The sequence below is a fragment of the Hippopotamus amphibius genome, chromosome 13 (assembly GCF_030028045.1).
Source record: "Hippopotamus amphibius kiboko isolate mHipAmp2 chromosome 13, mHipAmp2.hap2, whole genome shotgun sequence".
NCBI lineage: Eukaryota > Metazoa > Chordata > Mammalia > Artiodactyla > Hippopotamidae > Hippopotamus > Hippopotamus amphibius.
Window position 1 is genome coordinate 47,010,106 of NC_080198.1, and position 26,259 is coordinate 47,036,364.

A 26,259-nucleotide genomic window follows, 5' to 3' on the forward strand; every position below is an offset into this window, starting at 1 on the left:
GACAATTTATTCTTTATTGATTAAAAATGAACGAAACATGCAGCAAAGTACAAAGTCAAAAAAAAAATAAAAATAAAAATAAAAGGGAGGGGGGAGTCAAATATTTTACATCTTCCATAATCTAGCGTACATCATAAGGAGGAACCTCCATTTATTGATACACCATTATTCTGTCCTCCAGATTACTAGAGTATCATCTGGCTCTAGGATTTGGTTCACAACTTAAGCAAAAAACCCAAACAAACCCATTAGTCATTTAGAAAGACCATACATTTCACAAATAGCATTGGCACATGTTACCTTGTGCTAAGTGAGTCCCTCCCCCAGGGACCCGGGGATCCTGGGGCTCCAGGGAGAGAGGCGTATCCTGAACCACCACTCCTGGGAAGGAGCGAGACTGCTCACTAGGTCACACGCTGTCTCAACTGCAAAGTTTCTGTTCACTCGTTTTTTTCAGCATCACTGCACAAGCCAGCAAAGGGAGTCCACCACACATCATGCAGAAGAAGAAATAACACTGTCCTGGGGCTTGGTGTCTCACCCCTAATTCCCAGCAGGGCAAAAGATGAATGGAAAAGAGAGAAAGCCCCAGCTCACTTCTGTTGTCATGCCTGTCCCACTGCAGTTCAAAGGTAATGGTCAGCTGGAAAAACTGAACAGGGAGATGGGCTGCTGCTTCCTTTCAGCCTGGGCTCTCGACCACCTCCACATAAAAGCTAAAATAGAGTGATGCCACCACCCTTTGGATTCAGAAATAAGTAGACTATGATGGGCTCATTTGAAACCAAAACACAGACTCTAAGGTAAGCCACTACTCATGTGCCAGAGGGGACACTACATCTTTTCTCATAACTTATTCCTACCTTCCTGTTCTTGTTCCCCCAACCCTCTTCTAAAAAAAGAAAGAAAGAAAAGAAAAAGGAAAAAGAAAAGTTAAATATTTGTCCATAAGCTAATCAATCTTCTCTTCTGTCTCCAGGCTCAGCAGGCTCCCTCCTTTTACCAATCCTGCCAGGACCCTGGACTTTGGTGTCTGATCCTCTGATCTACCTTCCTCCCAACCCCCATCCCAAATCATCCCCTCCCTTCCTCTTCAACACCCATCCCTTTCCCAACATGCCTTTGTATCCAGGGCAGGTGAAGAAAGCCCATGACTAAAACTACAAGCTCAGAATGAAACAAGAACTGTAACAAGTCAGTTGTGGAGAAAGCTTTCAGAGGTGCTCCAAGAGAAAACTAGGTAAAGCAATCTTGTTATTCACAGGCCAACAATACAGGAAAGGGCTCGAGTGCTTCTCTAAGAGGCAATTCTTCCCTTTCCATGGGGCCAAAGCCCATCTTTGTGTGTCATTTTGAGGCCAGACTGAGGACCCCTTTCATTTACAAAACTTGTTAGGGCTATCTGCAGTTAGACAAAGGCTGACTGTGAAACAGCAGGAAAAAAACAACCACCCACTGGTAGCTCACACACTACATTATGAGTGCTCCTCTTTAAACCTAAAGAATAATTTATACTATTTCTGTAGAAAAGCAAACGAACACTGTCTACTCATAAATCCTAAGAGTCACGGCACATGTGGTTTCACTTTCCATCTTGGGTCAGGTTCAGCACACAGAAATGTGGACCCCCTCCAAAGGGTCCGTGCAGGAGAGGGGGCAGAAGGCAGGCCTCTCTGGCCAGTGTGAGTCTCCTTTATTGCTGTAGGCATCTCAGCCTTGCATTTCCTCATGACTTGGAGGCCAGGTAAACTGATTTTCATGGGAGGATCAAGGAGCAGTTTTTCTTCCATTGTTTTAAGATTTGAAAATAAATACTTCCACAATGATATGAGCTACGATTTTTCCTGTTCAAAAACCACTGCTGGGGAAATTCTCTTTTACAAGCCATTACTTGATCTTTTCTCTAAAAACAGTCCAAAGTTCCACTTTGAAGGATTCGATGGCTGAAGTTCAATTACAGTCAGATGTTTTGCACCAGCTGAAGTTAAGGCTAGCAACCCTTTCTGGAGGGAGTAATGAAGAGGGGTGCCTGAGAGCAGCTTCAGCAAAACGCTTAGAAACATCACGCACAAAATAAGAACACAGTTTAGGTGCCTCCATCTGAGGCTGTGCTTTTTCCTAACAAAGGCTGCTAGAATTCATATCAGATTAAAAAAAAAATTACTAAATTAAATTCTCTGGGCTCCAGCTAAACAATCAACTTTTAATTGCTACTTCAGTGGTAAAGAGATATCCCAAGACGCCCACATCCTGTCAGGTGTGGGAGAACAAGCAGGATGAGGAAGCCCAATATAGCTGCTACTTTCCACCCAGCGCCATGACTGGAGTAAGGCAAGATGAGCTGAGAGACCTCCCTCCTGGGCCTTGAGGCACCCGGGCCACTTCTCAGATGGAGGAAGACAGGGGACACGTGCAGTAAGTTTACTAACGGAACTCTTTAAGGGATGCTGGCCACTGGTGATCCAACTTCTCTTTCCCTGTGGGAAAAGGGGGGAATGATGGCTGGAAAAACATAAAGAAAGACCTCTAAAGCTCCTAGCTGGGAGGTTTGTTGCTGGGTTCTTTGGCAGTAGTGGGTTTAGGCCAACAGAAGCAACAGAGATAGGCATGTGTGGAATCTCCTTAGGCCGCCTCTTCCAGGGCTGTGTTTTAGCTGATGCTGAGCTGGGCAAATCCTATTAGTTTACCATCATCAGGAATATCCGAGCCTTCGACACCAGATGCCTAAGAACCAAACAAAATGAGAAGCTGTGGCTGTTTACAAACAAAATTGCAGGCAGCAATTAAAACTGACATGGGAACTGTGGGAAAGAGGGCAGCGGGCGGCAGGTCCCTGGGATACAAACAGGAGGCAGATAAAGCTGTCGGTGGAGTCTGGGTACAAAGGTAGAAGTCAGATTGACTAGCAATCTCTTTCGAGAATAAACAGTCAAGGGCCTTGGGTAGGAGGCTTCCTGAGAGGGAGGGGAAGGGAGGCCAATGAAGGGAGACACCAGCCCAGGGCATGGGGAGGCTAAACAAACACAATCCACCAGACTCTAATATTTTCATCACTCAGGGAGTATGGAAGCTGGTCTGCAGGGGCTGCTAGTGTGTAAAAAGTGAGATGGTTTAACAAGGAGGAAGGGATGAATACCAGTTTGAAAGTGACAGATCGATTCGACTGGGGTTCTTCCACAATCTTCTGCAAGTTAGCTGCCACTGTAATCATAGAAAGTAATGAGAAGCTAAGTAAATGCACATTTCAAGCACATTTTAACAATGTAAATGGCAGTTCAGAATCTTCTATGTATAATCAAAATGGAAGCAGAAAAATAAATCACTCCCTAAACAAAAGGTGTTTTTAAAATGCAACTCCAAGTAGCACAAATAAATCTTATCATTGTCAAATAAACTTTCTTTAAGATGCTGTATTAACTTAGGAAAGACACTGGAGTGAAAGAGGTATGATTTGCCTATGCATGGGCCAGAAAGCCCTAGACTGGGAACCAGCCAACTATGGCCTTCAGCCTGTTTCTGTGCTGCCTGTGAACTAAGAAGGGTGTAAAAATGACAGAGACTGTACATGATTCACAAAGCCTAAACCATTTACTATCTGGCCCTTTAAAACTCTGACTTGTCCTAGACAATGGTCTCTTCGTTCAGTAAAATGTACCTGTGGCCTGACTGCCTTTTCTTACTTCCTGCTTTTTTTTAGGACTAAATCTGTAATGATTTTTGGTTACCTCTTAGCTCCACAAGGATAGAGTTCATCCTCCAAAACGGATTAGGTATGGCCAAGCTTACTCTAACTTGTGACTTCTGTTGTCATTTCTACAATCTCCCAGAGACCTGGGTAAGTGTTCACTCTATCATCAGGGGTCACAAAGCAAACTCAGAAGTGAGATTTTCTTTTTTGTAAGGAACTGTCCCCAATGCCTGGTATTTCAGCAAAGCCAAGAACCATTGGACCTACTCAGTGGAATCAAAGCCTGATTTTCTGGATCCCAAGTATACAGGCAGAGACGGGGGCACGAAGGCAGAGCACAAAGTAGTTACCTATTACTAAATCCCTTCCATCGACGAGGCCAGCAGAAATAAGTTCCTGAGAGACACCCTCTGCTGTATCTGCAAGGACAAAGAAGAAGGTGCTGTTTCCTGTGCACACGTGTCCCTGCTTAACTCTCAGAGTGGGTGCTGGCACGGCCAGACCAAAGTAAGCTGCTGAATCCACAGAACCAAGATGGCAGGGTGGGACTTCCTCCACGCAGAGGTTTTTCCTACCACCAGGATTGTCTCAAGTGAGGGACTATCACAGGTCTAGCCAGAGGGCGGAATCTGTAGCAACCAGATGGCAAATATCAGCTCAACGTAAAGGTAACATTCTAAACGATGGCTACTTCAGATGGGTTCTTGCCTTTGTTGGAAGAGCACCTGATAGTGATAATGTGGAAGAAACTACTAGTCTGAGGGCAACCCTGGACCCCAGCCCTATGAGCTCTGAGACGTGACGATGAGTGTGTAACATCTCCAGGGCTAATAAAACAGAATAATTTAGTCCCAATTAAACCTCCACCCCCCCAACACCTTGCGGTTTATGGGATCTTAGTTCCCCGATCAGGATTTGAACGCACACTCTTGGCAATGAAAGCGGGGAGTCCTAACCACTGGATCGCCACGGAATTCCCCCACTTAAATCTTGAGAAAACAAATCGTAATCTCTTCTCTTTGGGGATCATACTCCCAGGTTTTGTTTTTTGTTTTTTCCTAAAATCATTTCCTTTTTTATTCTGGTGGCTTTTCCTTCATACCTTGTTGTTCCAGGTTGTACTATCTGAGCAATGGGTATATAACTAGAAACTAAAAAGATGAGGACAGAGTACCATTAATTAACCTCATCTCCAACTGACTCCCTCCTGAGGCCTGAACACTGAGCCCCTCAAGGGCCTCTGTGGAGGGGCTGTGCACATACACCTGCCGATGACCAGCGATATGAATGAGTACCTTAAAATGTGACTCTGCCGAGCTCTCAAAAGGAAAACAGACACATCTCAGTACATGTATGTTTGCTCTCTGCATTTGAGTGAACTGCTCATGATACTGAGACAGCAGGAAGGCTAAGCGCGGCACACAGGACAGACACCTGCTGGCTGTGGGCCGCTTCCCAAATATGAATCCTGAGTAACTAAGGCAAGAAAGAAAATAAGCCTTGTCCCCGGGAGAAGGTCATGGCCAGAAACTATGCATGACAGGGCTGGGCTTTAGCTGGGAGGGAGGGGACTGGAAGCCTTACTGCTTCTTCACTGTAATGGAGCACAACCACGTTCAGTGATAAGAGCAGGAGCTCTGTGCGCGGACAGATGTGAGTTTGAATTCTAGCCACACCTCTTCTCAGCTGTTGGAACTGCAACCAGTTACTTTACTCTCTCTAAGCCTTGATTTCATCATCTGTGCAATGGGGACAATAATCTTTCCTTAGGGGGCGGCTCTGAGAGTTTAATGAGATACTGCTTAGCACGTCTGCCATATAGGAAGCAGTAAATTAGAGCTATATCCAGCATTGTTCGTATCATACTAGATTTTCTAAATGAGGTAGTAGTAAATAAAATGCATTTTAATTTTATTCATATGCCCCCAAAACCTTTAGGCCAGGAACATTTTTATCACCCTTTAAGAGGAAAATATATCTAAAGGACAGAAACGTCACACATATTTGCTTAAAATGACAAATGAGCAGTTACTTTGTTTTCAGTGTTTTGATGCCTCACCTCTCCCAGGAGTAAATTCAAATCGAATATCATTTAGTTCTTTTTTTGAATTCCTATGAAAGAAAACAAAATGTATAAAATAAATTTCGGAATGTATGCATCCAGAGTCTGCCTACATAGATCAGGAAAGCTGTGCCATGAGAAAGATCTTTCTGTCCCATAGACCAGGGGTCCCCAACCCCCGGCCAAGGCCCAGTAAGGGTCCCGACCAGCGACCAGGCTGCACAGCAGCAGGTGAGCAGAGGGCCAGCTAGTGAAGCTTCATCTGCCGCTTCTCATCCTCCCCATCACCCGCATCACTGCCTGAACCACCTCCCTCCCATCCCCTGTCCGTGGAAAAATTGTCCTCCACTAAACCAATCCATGGTGCCAAGAAGGTTGGGGACTGCTGCCGCAGACCATATCATTTGTCCTAATGAGCTCACATTGAGGGCTCAGAGCAAACAACTCAGAGTGATCGTCTAATTGTCCTACAACCCTTTTAATTTATGTCCTTCACTGGCCAATATATGCCCACCCCCATCCTATTTCCACTAAAACGATCACATTAAACCAAGAGGAATATCTGTCTGAGCACAGGGAGGTGTGAGTAAAATGATACAGGATGCCCTTTTCTTCTTTATCCCCACTCCTAGCCCCCACATCCTATGCCTAGGAGAATACCTTGCCCACCACTGGGGATCAGTCTGAGTAGATGCAAAGGATGAAATACATGATGCTCCCCCAATTCCACAGGGGTTCAGAGAAGGATAAAGAACACACAGACCGGGGTAATGAGGAAAGCTTCAGAAGTAGTGTTTCAGATGGGACTTCATGGGTGGGATGGATTTGGGCAGGCAGAGAAGATGGAGAAAGAAATGGGGCCCATACTGGCAGCAGAGTTAACATAAGGCTCCAGAGATTAAAATGTGACTGGTGAGGGATAGTTACAGAGACCGCTCACCACCCCAAGTGCTGAGATTAATCAAGCTCCCTGGAGGTTCTGGTTAAAGATGGAGAAATTAGAATATTATGTCTACAAAGGCAGACATGCCTGATCACTTAGGACCCCAATCCACTTTATCTAAACAATGCAGAGGGCTTAGGTCTGTCTGACACATGCTTGATGTTACAGAAATTGTGCTTAAAATGCAGCTACCCAAATCCAACACAACCTGCCCCACGGTGATTTTTACCCTCATGTTGCCTCTCTCCTTTTGTCTACATGGACTTACACTTCTGCATGTCTGCTACTGAAACTTGTTTTTAGCTATGCTAAGTACATAATACATATCAACTTCCAACACAGAGCTGATTATTGCATTTCATTTTCTCTTTTCTCAGTATCTTAGCACAATAGCTAATAGTGCTGTACAACTGTTCAGTCTATTCTTTCTGAAAGCTGAATAAAATTAAGGTCAAGTGTTCAGTATCACTTTAGTGATGTGACTGTCATGCTAAGCACAAACAGCTTCAAAGATAACAATATGCTAAAGTGAACCCTAGTCATTTAACTTTAAAGTGTTCATCAGTGAGAGCAAGAATCTAGCCTCCTCTTCCATAAACAAGCCTGGAATACAGCCCACTAAAACCCATCCTTCAAAAAGCTAACTACATCACTTACAAGTACCCTCTCCCCTCCTGAAATACATGTCAAATAGAATTTTTATACTCTCTATTAAGTGCTATAAGATTTCAAAACAAAATTTTTAAGAGAGACATATTGTATTCTTTGCACACAATTAAAATAGGATGAGATTACCAAGACAATGTATTAATTCAGAACTATCTGAGGCCAGGTACACAGGGTAGGCACCTGTAGAGAAAAGAATCCGCTTTCTTCACATTTATGGCATAAGTGCCTTGCTCCTAGTGGTAAAATCAAAACATTCCCCAAACGGGTCTTGCTGCCTCTACCCTGATTACGGTCATGCTGAGAAGATGACCAGGAATTCACACGTGGGAGAAGGAATGAGTTAATGGCAATTCAGACCCTCGCACTACTGCTATTACTTCTGAGGGAAATACACACGCTAGCAAACACGCACAATCCTGCCCAGTTACTCTCAGGCATGCAGTACTAGGAGGAGGAGTAACTTTCAAAAAGAAATCAGCACATTCAGAGTATTCAGAAAACAACAACAATGAAATGTCTACTCACCGTAATCTTAGTACTAGACTGATTGGGATCTTGGTTTCTTGTGAACCTGCTCCTGAAGACAGAGCCTGAAAAGCATTGAGAGGCATAGAGTCACTGCCTGGACTACTAGGCGTGGAGGTGACTAATGCTCATCTGCAGCGGAACCGTCCACTTGGCAGCAACTTTATTCATCACCAGGACTGGCCTTCCTAGTCCCCAGGACACTCCCCGCACCCCAAGGCAGCAACAAGAGCTGAATGGCAGCCTGAGTCAAACGTAATTAGAAAGATAATCCTCAAACCCCCACGAAATTCCATACACAGCCACATTTCTTTTTTTTCAAATTTTATTTATTTACTTCTTTATTTCTTTATTTATGGCTGTGTTGGGTTTTCGTTGCTGCGCACGGGATTTCTGTAGTTGTGGAGAGCAGGGGCTGCTCTTCATTGCAGTGCGTGGGCTTCTCATTGCAGTGGCTTCTCTTGTTGCAGAGCATGGGCTCTAGGCATGGGCTTCAGCAGTTGTGGCACATGGGCTCAACAGTTGTGGCTCGAGGGCTCTACAGCACAGGCTCAGTAGTGGTGGCGCAAGGGCTTAGTTCCGCAGCATGTGGGATCTTCCCGGACCAGGGATGGAACCCGTGTCCCCTGCACTGGCAGGCAGATTCTTAGCTACTGTGCTACCAGGGAAACCCCACAGCCACATTTCAATTTCATATTTTTCAGACCTCTGTTCCCCTCCATAAGGATGAAGAACATGAAGCTGGGTTTTTCCCTTTAAAATATCTGCCCGTGGCAACACATCTGCCAGTAAGGTCCAAGCTGGCTGCTCCTCAAGAAACCACCCAATCTGGAGGTTCCAGATCTTTTAATGACTAACATGATCCTCTCTGAAAACCATACACTTGTCCCTTGCTTACTGGAGAATATACATTCTAGTTAAGCCATTTATAAAACAAATCTAATCTTCCCATCAGTTTTCATAAGACAACTGTATCTTTTCCCATATGATGGGCAGAAATGGAAAGCCTGGGAGAAGAAAAGGTTAAATGAAGTTAGAATGTGACTAACTGGAAGCGCTCAGAGCAGCGGTCTCTGAAGGCAGAGCACCACTGGATGCAGATGAAAACATCTGAACTTCCGTTTCTATTTCTCACCAGCTGAATTTTAGGAAAAAATAAAATAAAATAAAATAAAATAAAATAAAATAAAATAAAATAAAAACACCTCTACTATTTAATAATTTAATAGACTCTGAAACCCTTCCTCTCATCGTGGAGCATAGAGTCACGTCTTGCAGACAGTACTGCCGTTTCCCAAGGGAAGAGCAGGGACTACACAGCAGGGGTGAGGGCAGCTGCCAGGGGGGCCTTCATTCCCTCTGCTGCTTTCAGTGAGCTCTGATTTAATGAACTTTGTGTGTGCCTGACTGTGTGGATTCAGATTACATTACCACATTTGAATAAAATCAATCTTCACAAAATTAACAGGTATCTTAGAGCAATGCAGGAAAACCATGGCTGGGAGAAAGTATTAACGAAGATGATGGAAGAGCTAAGAATGCTCCTAGTGCCAGGTGCATTCTGAAGTTAAACATAATAAGGATCTAATAAAAAGCTGACAAGACAGGGCTGCTCTGCTTCTGTCCACACAGCAGACACTCTCAAGAGAGGTCCTCCCTGCATCGGTGTGTGCGTGCCTCTCACCCGGCCCTCCGTGGCGCCCCCAGAGTGCTCCAGGTAATCCCTCAGGTGCCCGAGGCCAAGAAGTGCCACACCCTGTGAGCAGCTCTCTTGGGGGGTCGAGACAGTGAGGGAGGCGCAGCTGCCCCTCCTGTGTGGGGCCCAGTCGTGGTGTCCTCACTGAGTGTCTGATGGCTGGGCCAGCACTGCGTGTTTCCCCTTCGCTGGGGTTGCAGGCGGGTGCGGGAGCCATCGTGATGGGCCGGGTCATGCAAAGGGGGCTGTCACACTTTTCAGACAAGCTGAGGCAGCACAGGCTCCCCAGCAATCCCAGAAGGAGCGGGAGCTAGAGCCATGGGGCACCGGACCCCCCCCAGTACTGCCCCTCCTCAGCCCAGGAGCCGCCAGGGCAACTGCTGCAGCGGGTGGGCAGAACCCCTCACCTCCGTGTGAGGGAAAAAAAAGCTGACAAGAAATTACCCCCCTCCCCAACTTTTGCTGTTTGGAATATTTCCATCATTAACTTATTTTGTTGCTTGGGCTTCCCTCGTGGTGTAGGGGTTCAGAATCCGCCTGCCAATGCAGGCGACACGGGTTCAAGCCCTGGTCTGGGAAGATCCCGCATGCCGAGGAGCAACTAAGCCCGTGCACCACAACTACTGAGCCTGTGCTCTAGAGCCCATGAGCCACAACTACTGAGCCATTTGCTGCAAATGATGAAGCCCAAGCACGTAGAGCCTGTGCTCCACAACAAGAGAAGCCACCACAGTAAGAAGTCTGCGCACTGCAATAAAGAGTAGCCCCCGCTCACCACAACTAGAGAAAGCCCGCACACAGCAATGAAGACCCAATGCAGCCAATAAATAAAAATAAAATAATTAAAAACTTATGTTGTTGCTTAATAAAACCTGTGTGATCCTTGTCAAACTCTCTTATCTGCATACATTTAAAACCGTGAAAACAGAATTTCTAACTTGTTTAAAAATCTACCCAGCCATCACCCTTATGGCACGAGGCGGCAGCCCACTTTCAGCCTCTGCCTTCTTCCTCCACCCAGAAGGCTGACCACGAAAGGAAGCACGTCCCTGCTGTACCTGAGCTGCTCTCGCTGGCTCCGTGGGGGGTGGCAGGGAGACTTGAGTCGGCTGTGCAGGCGTCTGCCCAGCTGGCTGAGGTAGATGAGCAGAAATCTGTTCTGGAACTTGGAGTAAAGTACCCACAGGATCAGTTGTTGAAAACAGCTGTAACAAAAACACATGCAGTGCTGCTGAAGGTGAGAGGAAAGGGAGGCGGGCCTGCTGACAGGCAAGCAGTGCAGCAGGTGAGACATTTTTAAAGTAGTTCTTGTGTAGTGAACCAGCCCATCTCTACATCCCCAATACAATTATTTCAAATGGAAGTCAAATATTTCTATGTTTTTTTTAAAATAAATTTATTTATTTATCTACTGGTTGTGCTGGGTCTTCGTTGCTGCACACGGGCTTTCTCTAGTTGTGGTGAGCTGGGTCTACTTTTCATTGTGGTGCGTGGGCTCCTCATTGTGGTGGCTTCTCTTGTTGCAGAGCACGGGCTCTAGGCATGTGGGCGTCAGTAGTTGCGGCACGTGGGCTCAGTAGTTGTGGCTCAGGGGCTCTAGAGCACAGGGTCAGTAGTTGTGGCACACGGGCTTAGTTGCTCTGCAGCATGTGGGATCTTCCTGGAGCAGGGATCAAACCCGTGTCCCCTGCATTGGCAGGCGGATTCTTAACTACTGCACCACCTAGGAAGCCCCTCTATGCTTTTTTGTTTTGAAGAACTTTCTGAGGTGTAATTTATGTACCACAAAATTCATCAATTATAAGTATACAACTCAGTGATTTTTAGAAAATTTATACTTTAGTAAACTCTACAATCCAGTTTTAGAACACTTCCATCAACTCAAAAACTTCTCCCATGTCCAGTCCTAGGCAACCACTGATCTACTTTCTGCCTCTATCAATTTGCCTTCTGTGGACATTTCACATAAACCAAATCTTACAATATGTACTCTTTTTGTGTCTGGCTTCTTAACTTTGGAGTTTTTTGAGTCAGTCACGTTGTAGTAAATATCAGCAGTCCACTTTTTTTTCCCTTCTTCAGTTTTTTGTATCATATTTATTTTTAAATACATCTATTTTATCCCCTTTGCCCATCAAAATAGCACCTACAAAATAAAGGTTTACTATATAGTATGAAATCACAGAAGTGACATTTTTTTATGTTGGGGACCACCTTCTGTTGCTTATAGAGAAAGAAAGTCAAGTAATGGTTCCTTAACAAATCTGAAATGCTTTTCAAAATGGATGTGAAGCTTTAGAACTAACACAGACATTAAACGTTATTTTGCACGTTTGAAAATTTCACAAATTTTAGTTATGTAACTTGAGGGAAAAAGACTGATGTTGAGTACAAAATCAAGTTAAACATATTCAGAATTATAAGTTAGTGGGGAAAACAATATCAATGTAATGGCCAAAATTTAGAGGTAAAAGAGAAAAAAAAATTAAAAGGGCAATGAGAGGTCTAATAGCTGTTATCATATAAGCAAAATCAAGGGGACAAGGAAGTAAAATTTTGTGTTCACTTAGCTTCACATAGAGGAAACCAAAAGTTACTCACTGGTTCCAGTTTTTGATAGAAAAACAGAACTTTGGACTTCCCAGGTGGCGCAGTGGTAAACAATCCGCCTGCCAATGCAGGGGACATGGGTTCGAGCCCTGCCCTGGGAAGATTCCACATGCCACGGAGCAACTAAACCTGTGCGCCACAACTATTGAGCCTGTGCTCTGGAACCCGTGAGCCACAGCTACTGGGCCCATGTGCCACACTACTGAAGCCCACGTGCCTAGGTCCCATGCTCCACAACAAGAGAAGCCACTACAATGAGGAGCCTGCGCACCACAATGAAGAGTAGCCCCTGCTTGCAGCAACTAGAGAAAGCCCGTGTGCAGCAACGAAGACCCAATGCAGCCAATAAATAAATAAAATTAATTAATTAATTTAAAAAAAAACAGAACTTTAAGATTAGTTTTGAAAATGCTTATAATTATTAGCACTATTTCAAAAAGACATTTAACTTCCAAATTGCATGCACATATATACATTTACCTATAATCAAGACAGAAAGGTTATACAAAACAAAGTAATGAGAGGATGTGAAGAGATTGGAACTTTGTGTATTGCAGGTAGGAATGTAAAACGGTATAGCTCTTACAGAAAACAGTATGGTGGTTTCTCAAAAAATTAAAAATATATTTATTATATAATCCAGCAATTATATAATTCTTTCTGGGTATAGACTCAAAATAATTGGAAAGCAGGGACTCGAAACAGATATTTGTGCGGCCATGTTCACAGCAGCATTGTTCACAATAGCCAAAAAGTAGAAGAGTCCCAAATGTCCACTGACAGATAAATGGTTAAACAAATGTGGTACACACACACACACACTGAAATATTATTCAGCTTTAAAAAGAAAGGAAAGAGGAAATTCTGATAAATGTTACATAGGTGAACCTTGAGGGCATTATTGTAAGTGAAATACACAAGTCGGAAAACGACAAATAGTATGTGAGTCCACTTACATGAGGTACCTAGAGTAGTGAAATTCAGAGACAGAACATAGAATGGACGGTGCTAGGAGCTGGTAGGGAGGAGAGAATAGAAGCTACTGTTTAATAGGTACAGAGCTGGTTTTGCAAGATGAAAAGAATTCTGGAGATGGATGGTGGTGATGGTTGCACAACAGTGTGAATGTACTTAATGTCAGTGAACCTCACACTAAAAATGGTTAAGAAGGTTAATTTCATGTTATGTGTATATTATCATAATTTAAAAAACAACAAGAAAGTTATGAGCATGAGACTATGACTATGAGCATGTACAAGTTCACGTGGCGAGGCTGTTTAGGCAAAGGAGCAAGGAGAAGACTAAAAAGAATAACTGGTTAATGTGTAAAATACCCTCCCATTCAATTTTTGAGAAACTAGGAATTAGTCAAGATAGGTTAAGTTAGAGCGTAACAAATAATCTCAAATTCTCAGTAGATTACAAGAACAAAAGTTATTATTGTTCAAAATAAATTTTGCTTGTTTTTTGAATTTTTTCCTTTTTTAAAAAATTGAAGTATAATTCATTGACATATTTTCAGGTGTACAACGTAATGACTGGTCTGTCTGTCTGTCTGTCTGTCTACATTGGGCCTCCGTTGCTGCATTTGGGCTTTCTCTAGTTGCAGCCAGCGGGGGCTACTCTTCATTGAGGTGCACGGGCTTCTCATTGTGGTGGCTTCTCTTGTTGCAGAGCACAGGCTCTGGGCACACAGGCTTCAGTAGCTGTGGTGCTTGGGCTCAGTGGTTGTGGTGCTTGGGCTCAGTTGCTCAGTGGCATGTGTGATCTTCCTGGACAAGGGCTCAAACGCATGTCCCCTCCATAAGCAGGTGAATTTCTAACCACTGAGCCACGAGGGAAGTCCATGATTGATATTTTCATACAGTAAAAAATGATCACTACAGGGACTTCCCTGGTGACTCAGTGGTTAAGAATCTGCCTGCCAATGTAGGGGACATGGGTTCAATCCCCGGTCTGGGAAGATCCCACATGCCACAGAGCAATTAAGCCTGTGCACCACAACTACTGAGCTCATGCACCACAACTACTGAAGCCCTCCTGCCTAGAGCCCGTACTCCACAACAAGAGTAGCTGCTGCTTGCCACACAACTAGAGAAAGCCCATGCACAGCAACGAAGGCCCAACACAGCCAAAAAAAAAAAAAAAAAAAAAAAGAGAGCGATCAGTACAATAAATCTAGTTACCACTTGTAACCATACAAAGTTATTACAATATTACTGACTGTATTCCCTATGCTGTATATTATATCCCCATGACATTTATTTTATAACTGGAAGTTTGTATCTCTTAATCTCCCCCACCTATTTCACAATTCTCCCCACACCCCCTCCCTCCCCCTTGGTAACCACCAGTTTATTCTCTGTATCTATGAGTCTGTTTCTGTTTTGTTATATTTGTTCATTTGTTGTTTTTTAGATTCCACATATAAATGACATCACATGGTAGTTGTCTTTCTGACTTATTTCACTTAGCATAATACCCTCAAGGTCCACTCATGTTATAGCAAATGGCAAGATTGCATTCTTAATTGACTGATTAATATTTCTTTCTTTTTAAAAAAAAATATTTATTTATTTATTTATTTGGCTGCACAGGGTCTTAGTTGCGGCATGCACGATCCTCAGTTTTGGCATGCGGGATCTTTACTTGCAGCACGCAAACTCTTAATTGCAGCATGTGGGATCCAGTTCCCTGACTAGGGACCAAACCTGGGCACGCTGCATTGGCAGCACAGAGTCCCAGCCACTGCACTACCAGGGAACGCACGCGCACATGTGTGTGTATGTATATGTGTATATATATACCACATCCTCTTTATTCATTCATCTATTGATGGATACTTAGGTTGCTTCCATATCTTAGCTATTGTAAATAATGCTGCAATGAACACAGGGCTGCATATATCTCTCTGAATTAGTGTTTTTGGGAAAATATCCAGAAGTGGAATTGCTGGATATATAACTCTATTTTTAATTTTTTGAGAAACTACCATACTGTTTTCCATTGTGGCTGCACCAGTTTACGTCCCCACCACCAGTGCATGAGGCTTCTCTTCTCTCTACATCCTTGCCAACACTTGTTAGTTGTTGTCTTTTTGATAATTGCCGTTCTGACAGGTGTGAGGTGATAAAGTTATTTCTTGCACACACTTCAAGTCCATCTCTGGGCAGCAGAGGCTAAATTTGGTACCTAATTTTGCATCAGGGATGCAGCTCATGATGTCAGGGGCAAGGGAACCCAAGGAATCAAAAACTGGCTCTTCCTTCTGCTCACATTTTTTTGGCCAAAGTAATTGCCATGGTCATGCGTAACTTCAAGGGGCAGAAAAATGCAATTCTACCATGTACCAGGAAGAAGAGCCAGAAATCTTAGTGAACAGCAGTTTTAATTCAAGTCGTTAGATACTATAGCCTGTAATAAGCTGAGGTACAGTACTTATTTTCAGTCTTAAACACAATCCTGTGCACAACTGTATACTATATATACAAATGAAGTGGAAAAAATACTTTCAAGCATGTGACAAGAACAAACTGGTTTAAGAGCAAGACATCTGTGCCACTAAACCAAATATTGAGTACCCATGAAATGATTATTTTCTTCAGGTAATGAGCATAAGGCAGGCCAGCCTAACAGGAGTATGTTTAGTAGGATTCCCTATCACACTGAGGCAGTAACTATAGACATCAGACTATATTTGACAAGATGCTGAGGAAAAAAGTCCAAAAAGCAAAGGCAGCATATGACAAATTCCTGGACAGATTAATGCAAAAAGACTACTTTCCACTTTAAGCAGCCCAAGATAAAAAAAGTAGTTCATAAAGTGAGCAAGCGAAAAAGAACATTCTGGGTTCTTAAGCCCACTTTTAAAATGAGTGCAATGGCACCATTTACTGGAAAGGTCCATTCAAACTCAGAATCGGTATCTCTAATCATAGTCGACTGGTGTAAATTCTCATTCCCATTTAGGCACATACAAAAAAATGTGATTAACATTAAAACCAAACCAAAACAAAAGCACATACACTTTAATGATTCAATAATTACAACTACTCACCTCAGAATTTGTTAACGATTCTTTCACTCTGGGAGACTAAAAGAAATACAAAAAACGAAGGCTTGTTAACTGAAAACTCAGGTTACTTATAGTCAGTTCCAAACCGCACGGAATGTTGAAATGCAAATCAATTCCATTTCATTCTGATCCATAATTAACTCATTGGTAACTCTAGTGAGAGTTTTCTACAAAGAGGAAACTGTCATGATACTATTGTATTTTGTCCAGGTAGCCTGTAATACATCAACATACTTCGGTACTTTAAAAGTTCAGAACTTGAGGTTTATAAGCAAACATAATGGGACTGAGTTATCAGTTAGTACGGAGGTCACATTCTTCCTACTAATCATGAACATATTACGTGCATAATACCTCAAACCAAATGTAAACATTCAAGCTAATTATCCAGCACATTCTTAAGGCAGTGTAATTCTGATTATGGACTTTAATGAAGAAAACTCTCGAGCCAAAATTGAAATACTAATTATAATATGCCATATGAAAATTTAAAGCTAAACTGATTTAGTAAATCATAAGTTAGTGGTAATTCTAGATACAGGCACTAGAGAATACAAAAAACAACAACATATCTCTAAACAAATGTCAACTTATGGTAAATTCTACCAAGTGTGAATTCAAACTTCTTATACGGTCAGTTTAGGTTTTTAAATTTTTCATTACCATTTTATAAGGAGAATCAAGCAATAGCCGATGGATCACAGCAAGGATATGGCCAACACAAAACCTTAAAAAAACTTTATGTTTGGAAACAATTTCAAACTTACAGAAAAGTTGTTAGAATAATACAAAGAACACCACTATACCCTTTTCCCAGATTCATCTGTTACTAACCTTTTTCCTCATGTGCTTTATTATTTAGTGTCCAATTTCTCTTTTAAAATATATATATTTAATCAATCCTGTACCATTTGAGAATAAGTTGCATATAATTATAGCTCTTTACAACTGAATAGTCACTGTCTACTTCCTTTTTTTTTTCTTTTTTTAAATATTTGTTTGGCTGTGCCGAGTCTTCGTTGAGGCATGTGTAACCTTCAGTTGTGGCACGCAGGATCTCCGATGCCGGGTGTTGGATCTTTCAGTTGAGGCATCCGGGATCTTTTTAGTTGCAGTATGTGAACTCTTAATTGCGGCAGGCGGTATCTAGTTCCCTGACCAGGGATCAAACCCAGGCCCCCTGCACTGGGAGTGTGGAGTCTTAGCCATTGGACCACAAGGTAAGTCCCCATTGTGTACTTCTTAGGAAAAGGGATATTCTCTTACATAACTTCACACTACTAAAGTTATCAACTTCAGTAAATTTAACAATACTTTAATTTACTATCCATAATCCAACTTTCCTAATGATCTCCTACACATAATCATTCCCCCCGCCTACCACACACACTATTTGAATAGAATGCTCCTAATTTGTGGTTTGCCTGATGTTTCCTCATGATTCAGACTTAAATGAATTCTACATAGTGATGTATCCTTCTTATAGTATCATATCTTAGGGAATCACATGTTCCCCGTCCCTCAGTAGTGATGTTAATTTTAATCATCCAGTCAAGGCATTTTCTGATTTCTCAGGTATGCAGTAGCTGTTTTTCCCCTTGCAACGAATAGGCAATCCAGGGAGAGACACTTTAAGACCACGTAAACATCCTGTTCATCAAAATTTTCCCATATATTTAGCACCCACTGATGATCCTTGTCTGATCTAATCTTTACGATTGCTTTATGACGGCTGTAAAATGAACTTCCCCATCTACTCCTACACTTACCAGTCAGCACTGGCAGTTTACTGTAATGAAAAACCATCCCTTTCCCCCCATTTATTTATATATCTATTTATTATTTGTATGGGCCTATAGAGTCTTATTTTTTTTAATGACTTATGATTTGTTACTACACTTCCTGATTTTTTTTCTTTAAGAACTTTTATTGAGATACAATTGAAATACAATAAATTGCATATATTTAAAGTGTACAATTTGATTACACTTAATGATTTTGATGGTTAAATTCTCCTTAATTTGGCCAGTGGGAGCTCCTTCAACCTGCCTCTTATATTATAATGACTTTTTTAAAATAAAAAATCTTTTCTTTCTGTCAAAAGAAGATATTCCAGATTTATCTTGCATTTTCCCTGTGTAAGCCCTGGAATTAGCCATTTCTCCAGAGAGCCTCTGTTATTTAGTAGGGAATGCCATTAAAATCCAAGATCTGGACACAAGGTGTGCTTACTTTGGTAATCTTCGATTAGATGCCAGAAACTGTGAATTTTATCTTGTTGCATGCTGATAATTTTGTATTTATAAATCTACTTGAGCTTTGTTCTGGAATACAGTAAAGTTACGTGGAAATAGTTTAATCCTTTTGGATCCTGCTGAGTTGTTAGTTGGGTCTGGAGCAGTGTTCAGTCTAGGGCAATACATTACACCCCATTAATGAGCACTCTACCGAATGCCCTGTGAATCCTAAGTTTCTCCCGTCTAGCTGCTGTTCCTAGCTGTGTGAGTGCAGGGCACTGTTCTCCACATGTTAGCAGGTTAGTTTTCTCACATATACTCACTGATAAGTATTCTGCTGAATACTCAAAAGGGAAGCTCTAAGCTTCTTTCTCTGGATAGCTTTGTCCTTCCTGGTACTCTACATTATCAAATTTTAACTGCCTTGATCTGTTACCTCTATTTACTCAACTCCCGAAAACACTTTGCAAGCCACAATGAAGAGAATAGTCAATCAAACTAAACTGCCCCAAAACTGACTTGGATGTTAGAATTAGCAGAGAAGGATATTAAAATAATTATAACTATATTACATATCTTCAAAAAGTTAAGTAGAGACACTGAAGATTCAAAAACAAACACCAAATCAAACTTCTAGAATCTAACAACCAAATCAAACACCCAATCAAAATTCTAGTATTACATCTTAGACAGAAAAGAGACTGCATAAGATTAGCAACAGATTAACACTGCAGAAGAAAAGATTAATGAACAGGCCAGCAATAGAAACTATGCAAAATGAAACTGAGGAAAAAAGAATTTTTTTAAAAGACCAGTGAGCAGACAACTTTAAGTAGCCTAATACACGTTATTGGACTCTCCAAGGTGGAAGGATAGAAAAAAACATTTCAAAATGTAATAGCTGAGGGACCACCACTTCCTGGTGGTACAGTGCTTAAGACTCCGTGCTCCCAATGCCAGGGGCCCGGGTTCAATCCCTGGTCAGGGAACTAGATCCCACATGTGGCGACTAAGACCCAGTGCAGCCAAATAAATAAATACATAAATAAATATATAGAAAAAAAGAAAATGTAATAGCTGAAACTTTCCAAACTGGATAAAAAACTGTAAACGTAAAGATCCAAGAAGCTCAATAAACCCTAAACAGGAAATGTAAAAAAAAAACCCAAAAAACAAAAACCAACTACATCTAGGCATATCATAATCAAATTGCTCAAAACCATTCTTAAAGAAAAGAAACTTAAAAGCAGCCAGAGTAAAAAGAAATGTGACTTATAAATGAACAAGATAAGACAAAAAGCAGATTTCATACTGGAAACAATGCAAACAAGAAAACTTTGGAACAAATTCTTTAAAATATGGGCCCACTTCATTTCATTGCACTATGCTTTATTGTGCTTTGCAGATACTGCATTTTTTACAAATTGAAGGTCTGTGGCAATCCTGCATTGAGCAAGTCTATCAGCGCCATTTTTCAAATAACATTTGCTCACTTCATGTCCTGGTGTCCACTTCTAGCAAAAACTAATACACTCACACACATCATCCAGGATATACCAACTGAAGAAGAGGTGCACTGTTCCTCTTCAGGCAGAAGGTTAACACTTTAGGGACAAAGTTTCAATTGTCAGGCTTTCAGGTTCATGAATCATTTCTTCTGCAGTGTTTAATCAGCCATTAATCTAATTGCGTGTGTTTTCATCTCAGATATTATAGTTTTCACCTCTTGATTTAGGTCATTTTTATATACCCTAAAAATTATCACAGTAAAAACAGACATGCCAATCCCCTTTTCCATGCAGAATTAGTTGGGCTCCTGTTAATAAGTTGTTCAAGAAAATTCTGTCTGTATTTTTTATAATTCAGCTGGTTAAGCTGAACAGAACCACAGAATATAGTATTATCTCAGAGGCTTCAGACAAAAGGATAGGACTCTAGCTAAAGCATACAGGTAACAGAACTTACCCTGAGTTGTGAAATTGCTGCTTTTCCTTCCTCACTTTCTTCATCAAATTCATCATCACTCCACTCCCAGCCACCATCTTCTGTCTTATGAAGACGGCCACTGGAACCTGGTACTCTCCGAACCTGCCCATCAGGAAGAGAGACGTGGGCTATGGTAGTGTTTGACGCTTACTGTATAGAAAAGTCAGTCATATTTCTCTCTCCTTCTATTACTTCAACACAGTAAGCAGATAATACTCTTCCCCATAAATAAGTTTTCCTATATAAAGTCACATCCTCCATCCTTCATGTTCTTTCTCTTCATAATTTCCACTATTTGTCTTTACTCACAACCACCGACTTTCCCTGTACTTCCATATTCTAAGCCTGCACATCATCCAAATCTGTCTTATCTGAAGTCACAGATCAAATCTGATTAATGGTTTCATATCTTGAGACATTAAAAAAAAAAGTGGGGGATTTTAAGCCCCCAAATAAATAAACCCAAGATAAAGAAGATTCTGCTCCTTTTATTCAATTTTAATTTTTAAAATCACAATGATATCTGTACAGTTTCAAAGGTACTACAGCTGTGCAAGTGTTGTTAAGAAAAAGAGCAGTCCCCTAACTTCTGTCTTCTTCCCCACAGGCAACCACTTTCAATTCATTTTAGCTTATTCTTTTGGAATTTATATTCATCTCTCTATGTAACCTGTTATTATTACCTGTTGATTTTCTGGTTTTAGAAATTATCTATTGAACTTCCTGTTATAGAAGATGAGAATTTAACCCTATTATCAATCCCCTACTCTTTTTTCAAGATATACTGTAATTTTCCTTAAATCAATATTCAGTGTTCAAATAACATGATTATAGAAACTATACAGTTGAACCTTATTATATATTACAATTACCCCTCTTTCCTGCATAACTTTTTAATTTCCCCTGGAGTTAATATCTGCTTATATCTTACTTGTCATCTCCAAATTTTCTCCCTACTCTGTAAATCTCCTCTCACCATACTTGTGTACATTAGGTATTCATTAGTATTATCTTCTTGAGGATGTCTCTCATCAGAGCTGCCTGACCTGTTCCACCAGACTGATGCCAGGTCTGGTACTTCAGATCTCACTTTACCATCATCCAGAGGACCATGCTTCCTGGATCACATAACTTCCCAGTTCTTACTAAGCACTTTCTTTCTTTCTTTTTTTTTCTTTCCATTAAGAACTTTTATCGAGATACAATGGACATACAATAAACTGCATGTATTTAAAATGTACAATTTGAGGGCTTCCTAGGTGGTGCAGTGGTTGAGAATCCACCTGCCAATGCAGCGGACACGGGTTCGATCCCTGCTCCAGGAAGATCCCACATGCCGCGGAGCAACTAAGCCCGTGCACCACAACTACGGAGCCTGCGCTTTAGAGCCCGTGAGCCACAACTACTGAGCCCATGTGCTGCAACTACTGAAGCCCACACGCCTAGAGCCCGTGCCCCACAACAAGAGAAGCCACGGCAATGAGGAGCCTGAACACCACAACGAAGAGTAGCCCCCACTCACTGCAACTAAAGAAAGCCCGCGCACAGCAAAAAGGAGACCCAACACAGCCAATAAAATAAATAATAAATAAATTTTAAAAATAAAAAAAAAAATGTACAATTTGATTTTTTTTTTCATATTACTAATGTATATATGGCAATCCCAATCTCCCAATTCACTCCCCTCGCTTTCCCCACTAAGCACTTTCTCTACTATTAGCATGGCACATTTATTAAAGCCATGCATTTCTGAACATAGCTTGATTCCATTACCACATTTCACTTATAGTTTGCCTGGTTAAAAAAAAAGTCTGGGTTAGAAAACATTTTTTTCCCCATAATACTGAACATAGTGCTCCAGTGTGATGTGGCTTCCAGAGATGCTACTGAGGTCATTATGACTCCTGATCCTGTCTGTGACCTTTCCTCCTTCTCTGGAAGGCCATAGGATCTTCTTTTCGCTTCCTGTACTCTGAGCTACCATGGTAATATGCCTTAGTGTTGGTCTGTTTTCATTTATTGTGCTGGGTACTTGGGCTCTTTCAATCTTGAAATTCATGAAATTTTTCTTGAATTATTTTTTTGATAATTTCTTCTGTTTTTCTCAGTTCTTTTCTGGAACTCTTTTTACTCAAATGTTGAGCCTTCTCAAATAATCCTCTAATGTTCTCATCTTTTCCGTAATCTATCTCTTGGCCTTTTGGCTCTGTTTTCTGGGAAATTTCCTCAACTTTACCCTACAATATTTGTAATGAACTTTTTTCATTTCTTCTATAATGTTTTCAATTTCCGAGAGCTTTTTGTTGGTGGTAGTGCCATTCTCTAAATGCTTCTTTTTTTTTTTTAAAGTAACAGCTTTATAGAGACATAATTCATGCACCATAAAATTGACCCATTTAAGGTATTATAATCAAATGATTTTTAGTATATTCAGAGTTATGAAACCATCTCCACAATCAAATTTCCATCATTTTCATCACTACCTTCACCCCCCAAAAAAACATCCTGTGTCCATTAGCAGTCACTGCCTATTTCCCTATAATCTGCTCAAGTCCTAGGTCAAACAACAATCTACTTTCTGTCTCTATACATTTGCCTGTTTTGGATATTTCACATAAATAGAATAACAGGATATGTCTTTCAACAGCATAATGTTTTAAAGGTACATCCATGTTATGGCATGTGTCAGTACTTCATTCCTTATTATTGCTGAATAATATTCCATTGTATGGATGACACATATATCCACTTACCAGCTGATGGACATTCAGGTCGTTTCCACTTTTTAGTTATGAAGAATACTTCTATGAACATTCATGTACATATTTTTATGTGTATATGTTTTCAATTCTCTTGGGTATGACTAGGAGAGGAACTGCTGAGTCATACGGCAACTTTGTTTAGCCTTTTGTGAAACTTCCACACTACTTTCTAAAAGTTGCCACACAGTTTTCCATTCCCATCAGTAATGTGTGACGGTTCCAATTTCTCTGCATCTTTATCAACACTTGTTATTGTCTGTCTTTTTGGTTACAGTTATCATAGTGGGTGTGAAGTGGTGTCTTCATTGTTTTTGTGTCGTTTGAAGAAACTTCACAACTCACTCTGGTAGTTGCAAACAGTGATTTAACAGAATTTAGAATTAATTCATCAATTATACCTTTTCATTCCAGTTGATAGCAGAGTAATACCGAGGCATACAATATACTATTGCTAAAAGAATATATCAAAGAATGCTAAAGAAAAGACTAAAAGAAAATGAGTAGTACTCATACTTTTAACACTGTATTAGTCAAATACACTTTCAAAATGCAAAAGTAAATCTACTCAGTAATTTCCCAGAAAAACTGAGTTAAATCCCAATTTACCTTTTTAGCTCTTTCAGAAATGGTTGGTGCTCTCTGCAATATTTTTTCTTGAAGAAATTCTTTATTCTGGAGAGGAAAAATAAGTACTTTCTTCTCACAAGAAGTTTTTATTGAACAAAAAAACTGACACAAATATTCATCACAATTAAAATGTGATATAGTAACTCTTTTATAAAGAAATTTGAGAAAAGCTTCCATTCTTTTATTCTGAGGCTCCTTTAGTATATTACTACCATGACTTTATAAACTGAGACAAAGGTTTAGCGTACCTTAAGAACCATTATGTATGAAACGTTTGTTTTAACACATGTACTTTGGGATCATGGTCCCACATTTCCTGACTACAGTAACATCCTACTTATCCCACATCTTTGGGGAATGAGATGAGATGTTTACTAATTCGGTAGTAAACCCTGAAATGAGAGTTCTGTATATTTCACAGAATTGTCCACAGATTTTATTTACAATAGTAAAGTTCAATATTCATTTTTCCTGTTATAAGTTTTACCTAATTTATATGAAAAATACATTTATCTTAAATACCAAAGATTATATAAATAGTGCCCTCAGCAATTATTTGATCCACCATCATTCTTCCAAAAATAATCATCTTAAAACAATGCACCATCTGAACAGTAAACCTAATTTAGGTAATTGAGGAGGATCATATGAACACATGAAATCAAGTTAGAATGTCCTACCTTTGCTTTTTGGAAAAATTTGTGCCTTAACAGTTCTGCTGCTGTTGGTCTAAAACCAGAAAAGAAAAGTTTTTATAGTTAATTCAAGTGAAATGTGGGTTTTCATTTTCAAAAATGAAAAAATGATTTCTTGAGCATCAAGACAAAAACTCAGTGTACTCCACTGTCCTTAACCTGCTAAAAACCAAAAGGGATAAACTCAGTACACAACACTGAACAGAACTAAAAACTCAAATAGAAATGTTCTGATAATAATTATTGTAGGCCCTTTCAAAAATTCATTACTGAAATGTTCCTTTTAGAAGCATGATTTCTTAGTGGCTTTCAATATATTTGCTATTTAATATTATTTCCCAAGAAGTTGGCTTTACCTACTTTAACAAGGCAGAAAAATATATTTAAACTCACAAATCAAGCCTCTTGCCACATGGTTGCTTACAAGCCTTCAACTTAGGTAACTACATATTCTTAAAAAATAATTTCACAATTTCCTTTAAAAAAATGAAGATTCTAAGAGTAACATATAGTCCCCAAATTTAACCTAAACTCAGTTTTAAACTCAACTGTGCACGGTCTTACTTCATTTGGGGAAAGGCACTGTTGTCGATTTCATAAACTAGGATGGCCGAGCTTAAAAAATAAACAGCACTACACTTAAGAAGCCGGACCTGATTCACGCCATGTGTAACCCTGAGCAAATCACTTCTCTAAGGTTCAGTACTACCTCGCCAAGTCCCTAAAGGCAGTGGCTCTTAAATACTGCTGTGCATTGTGATACCTGGGAGTTTAAAAAAAAGCCTTTGGACCAAAGAGATGAGGGTCATATTGTAGCTCTGTCAGAGCGACAAGCTAGAAGCAGCCTAGGTTTTATATTGCCCTCTTAAAATAGAGTTGTTATATCAGATGTGAACCTTTACATAAGAGAGAAATAAATGCTTATCTTATTTTTAAAAAAAAATCCTGATGCCTAGGCTGTTCCCCTTAACAATTAAAGCAGAATCTGTGGGGTCAAACCTGGCCATCAGTAGTTTTTTAGAACTCCCCAGGTGATATTAATATGCACTCAAGCTTGTGAACCAGGGCCTCAGAGGATTCTTATAAAGATTAAAAGAGAATAAACGTGGAAGTACTATGCAAACTGAAAGTAGACATTACCACTCCTATTTTTTCATTTGGTCACAATTTCAATATGTTCAACAGTTTGTTTGCACAACACTGTTTCTTATGATTCGTTCCTTTGTTATGGGTTCACGTCCTTCTTTCTAAAGTACACTTCAGAGAAGTTCTTTAAGTGATATAACATGACTGGAAAACTCAATTTTTGTCTGAAAAATAACTTAATTTCACGCTCACTGCTGAATGATAGTTTGACAAGATGGTGAATTCTGGGTTAACAGTTATCTTCTCTCAGCATTGTACCAGTATATTCTGGCCTTGACTGTTGTTATTGGGGAAGTGGCTGTCAGTCTGCCTGCTATTCCTCAGCAGGCTCTCTCAGGTCGCATTTAAGAGCTTCTCTTTGCCTTTGTGTCCAGGGGTTTCACGGCAATGTGTACAAGTGGGAAAAGAGGGGTACTGCTTGGAATCTGGGGCGGTAATTCCTTAGCCTGAAAATATAGATATTTCGTCAATTCAGAAAATTCTCAGCCATTATTTCTTCAAATGTTGCTCCTAGTTCACAGTGTAGTGTTTCACTGTG

General features: G+C 40.6%; 1 protein-coding gene across 2 annotated transcripts in view; it reads right to left on the minus strand.

Moving 5' to 3' along the window:
- OXSR1 (oxidative stress responsive kinase 1) overlaps positions 1 to 26,259 on the minus strand; it is a 91,922-nt gene continuing 65,663 nt past the window's right edge. For both annotated transcript variants that reach the window (XM_057705509.1, XM_057705510.1), the window contains 10 exons: positions 24,561 to 24,609; positions 23,860 to 23,925; positions 20,471 to 20,593; positions 16,251 to 16,286; positions 10,642 to 10,788; positions 7,888 to 7,952; positions 5,748 to 5,800; positions 4,039 to 4,107; positions 3,137 to 3,201; positions 1 to 2,724 (listed from right to left, as the gene is read on the minus strand). In XM_057705509.1, coding sequence (XP_057561492.1) covers positions 2,650 to 2,724; positions 3,137 to 3,201; positions 4,039 to 4,107; positions 5,748 to 5,800; positions 7,888 to 7,952; positions 10,642 to 10,788; positions 16,251 to 16,286; positions 20,471 to 20,593; positions 23,860 to 23,925; positions 24,561 to 24,609 — 748 coding nt within the window. In that variant the 3' untranslated portion in view covers positions 1 to 2,649. The remainder of the gene's footprint in view (positions 2,725 to 3,136; positions 3,202 to 4,038; positions 4,108 to 5,747; positions 5,801 to 7,887; positions 7,953 to 10,641; positions 10,789 to 16,250; positions 16,287 to 20,470; positions 20,594 to 23,859; positions 23,926 to 24,560; positions 24,610 to 26,259) is intronic.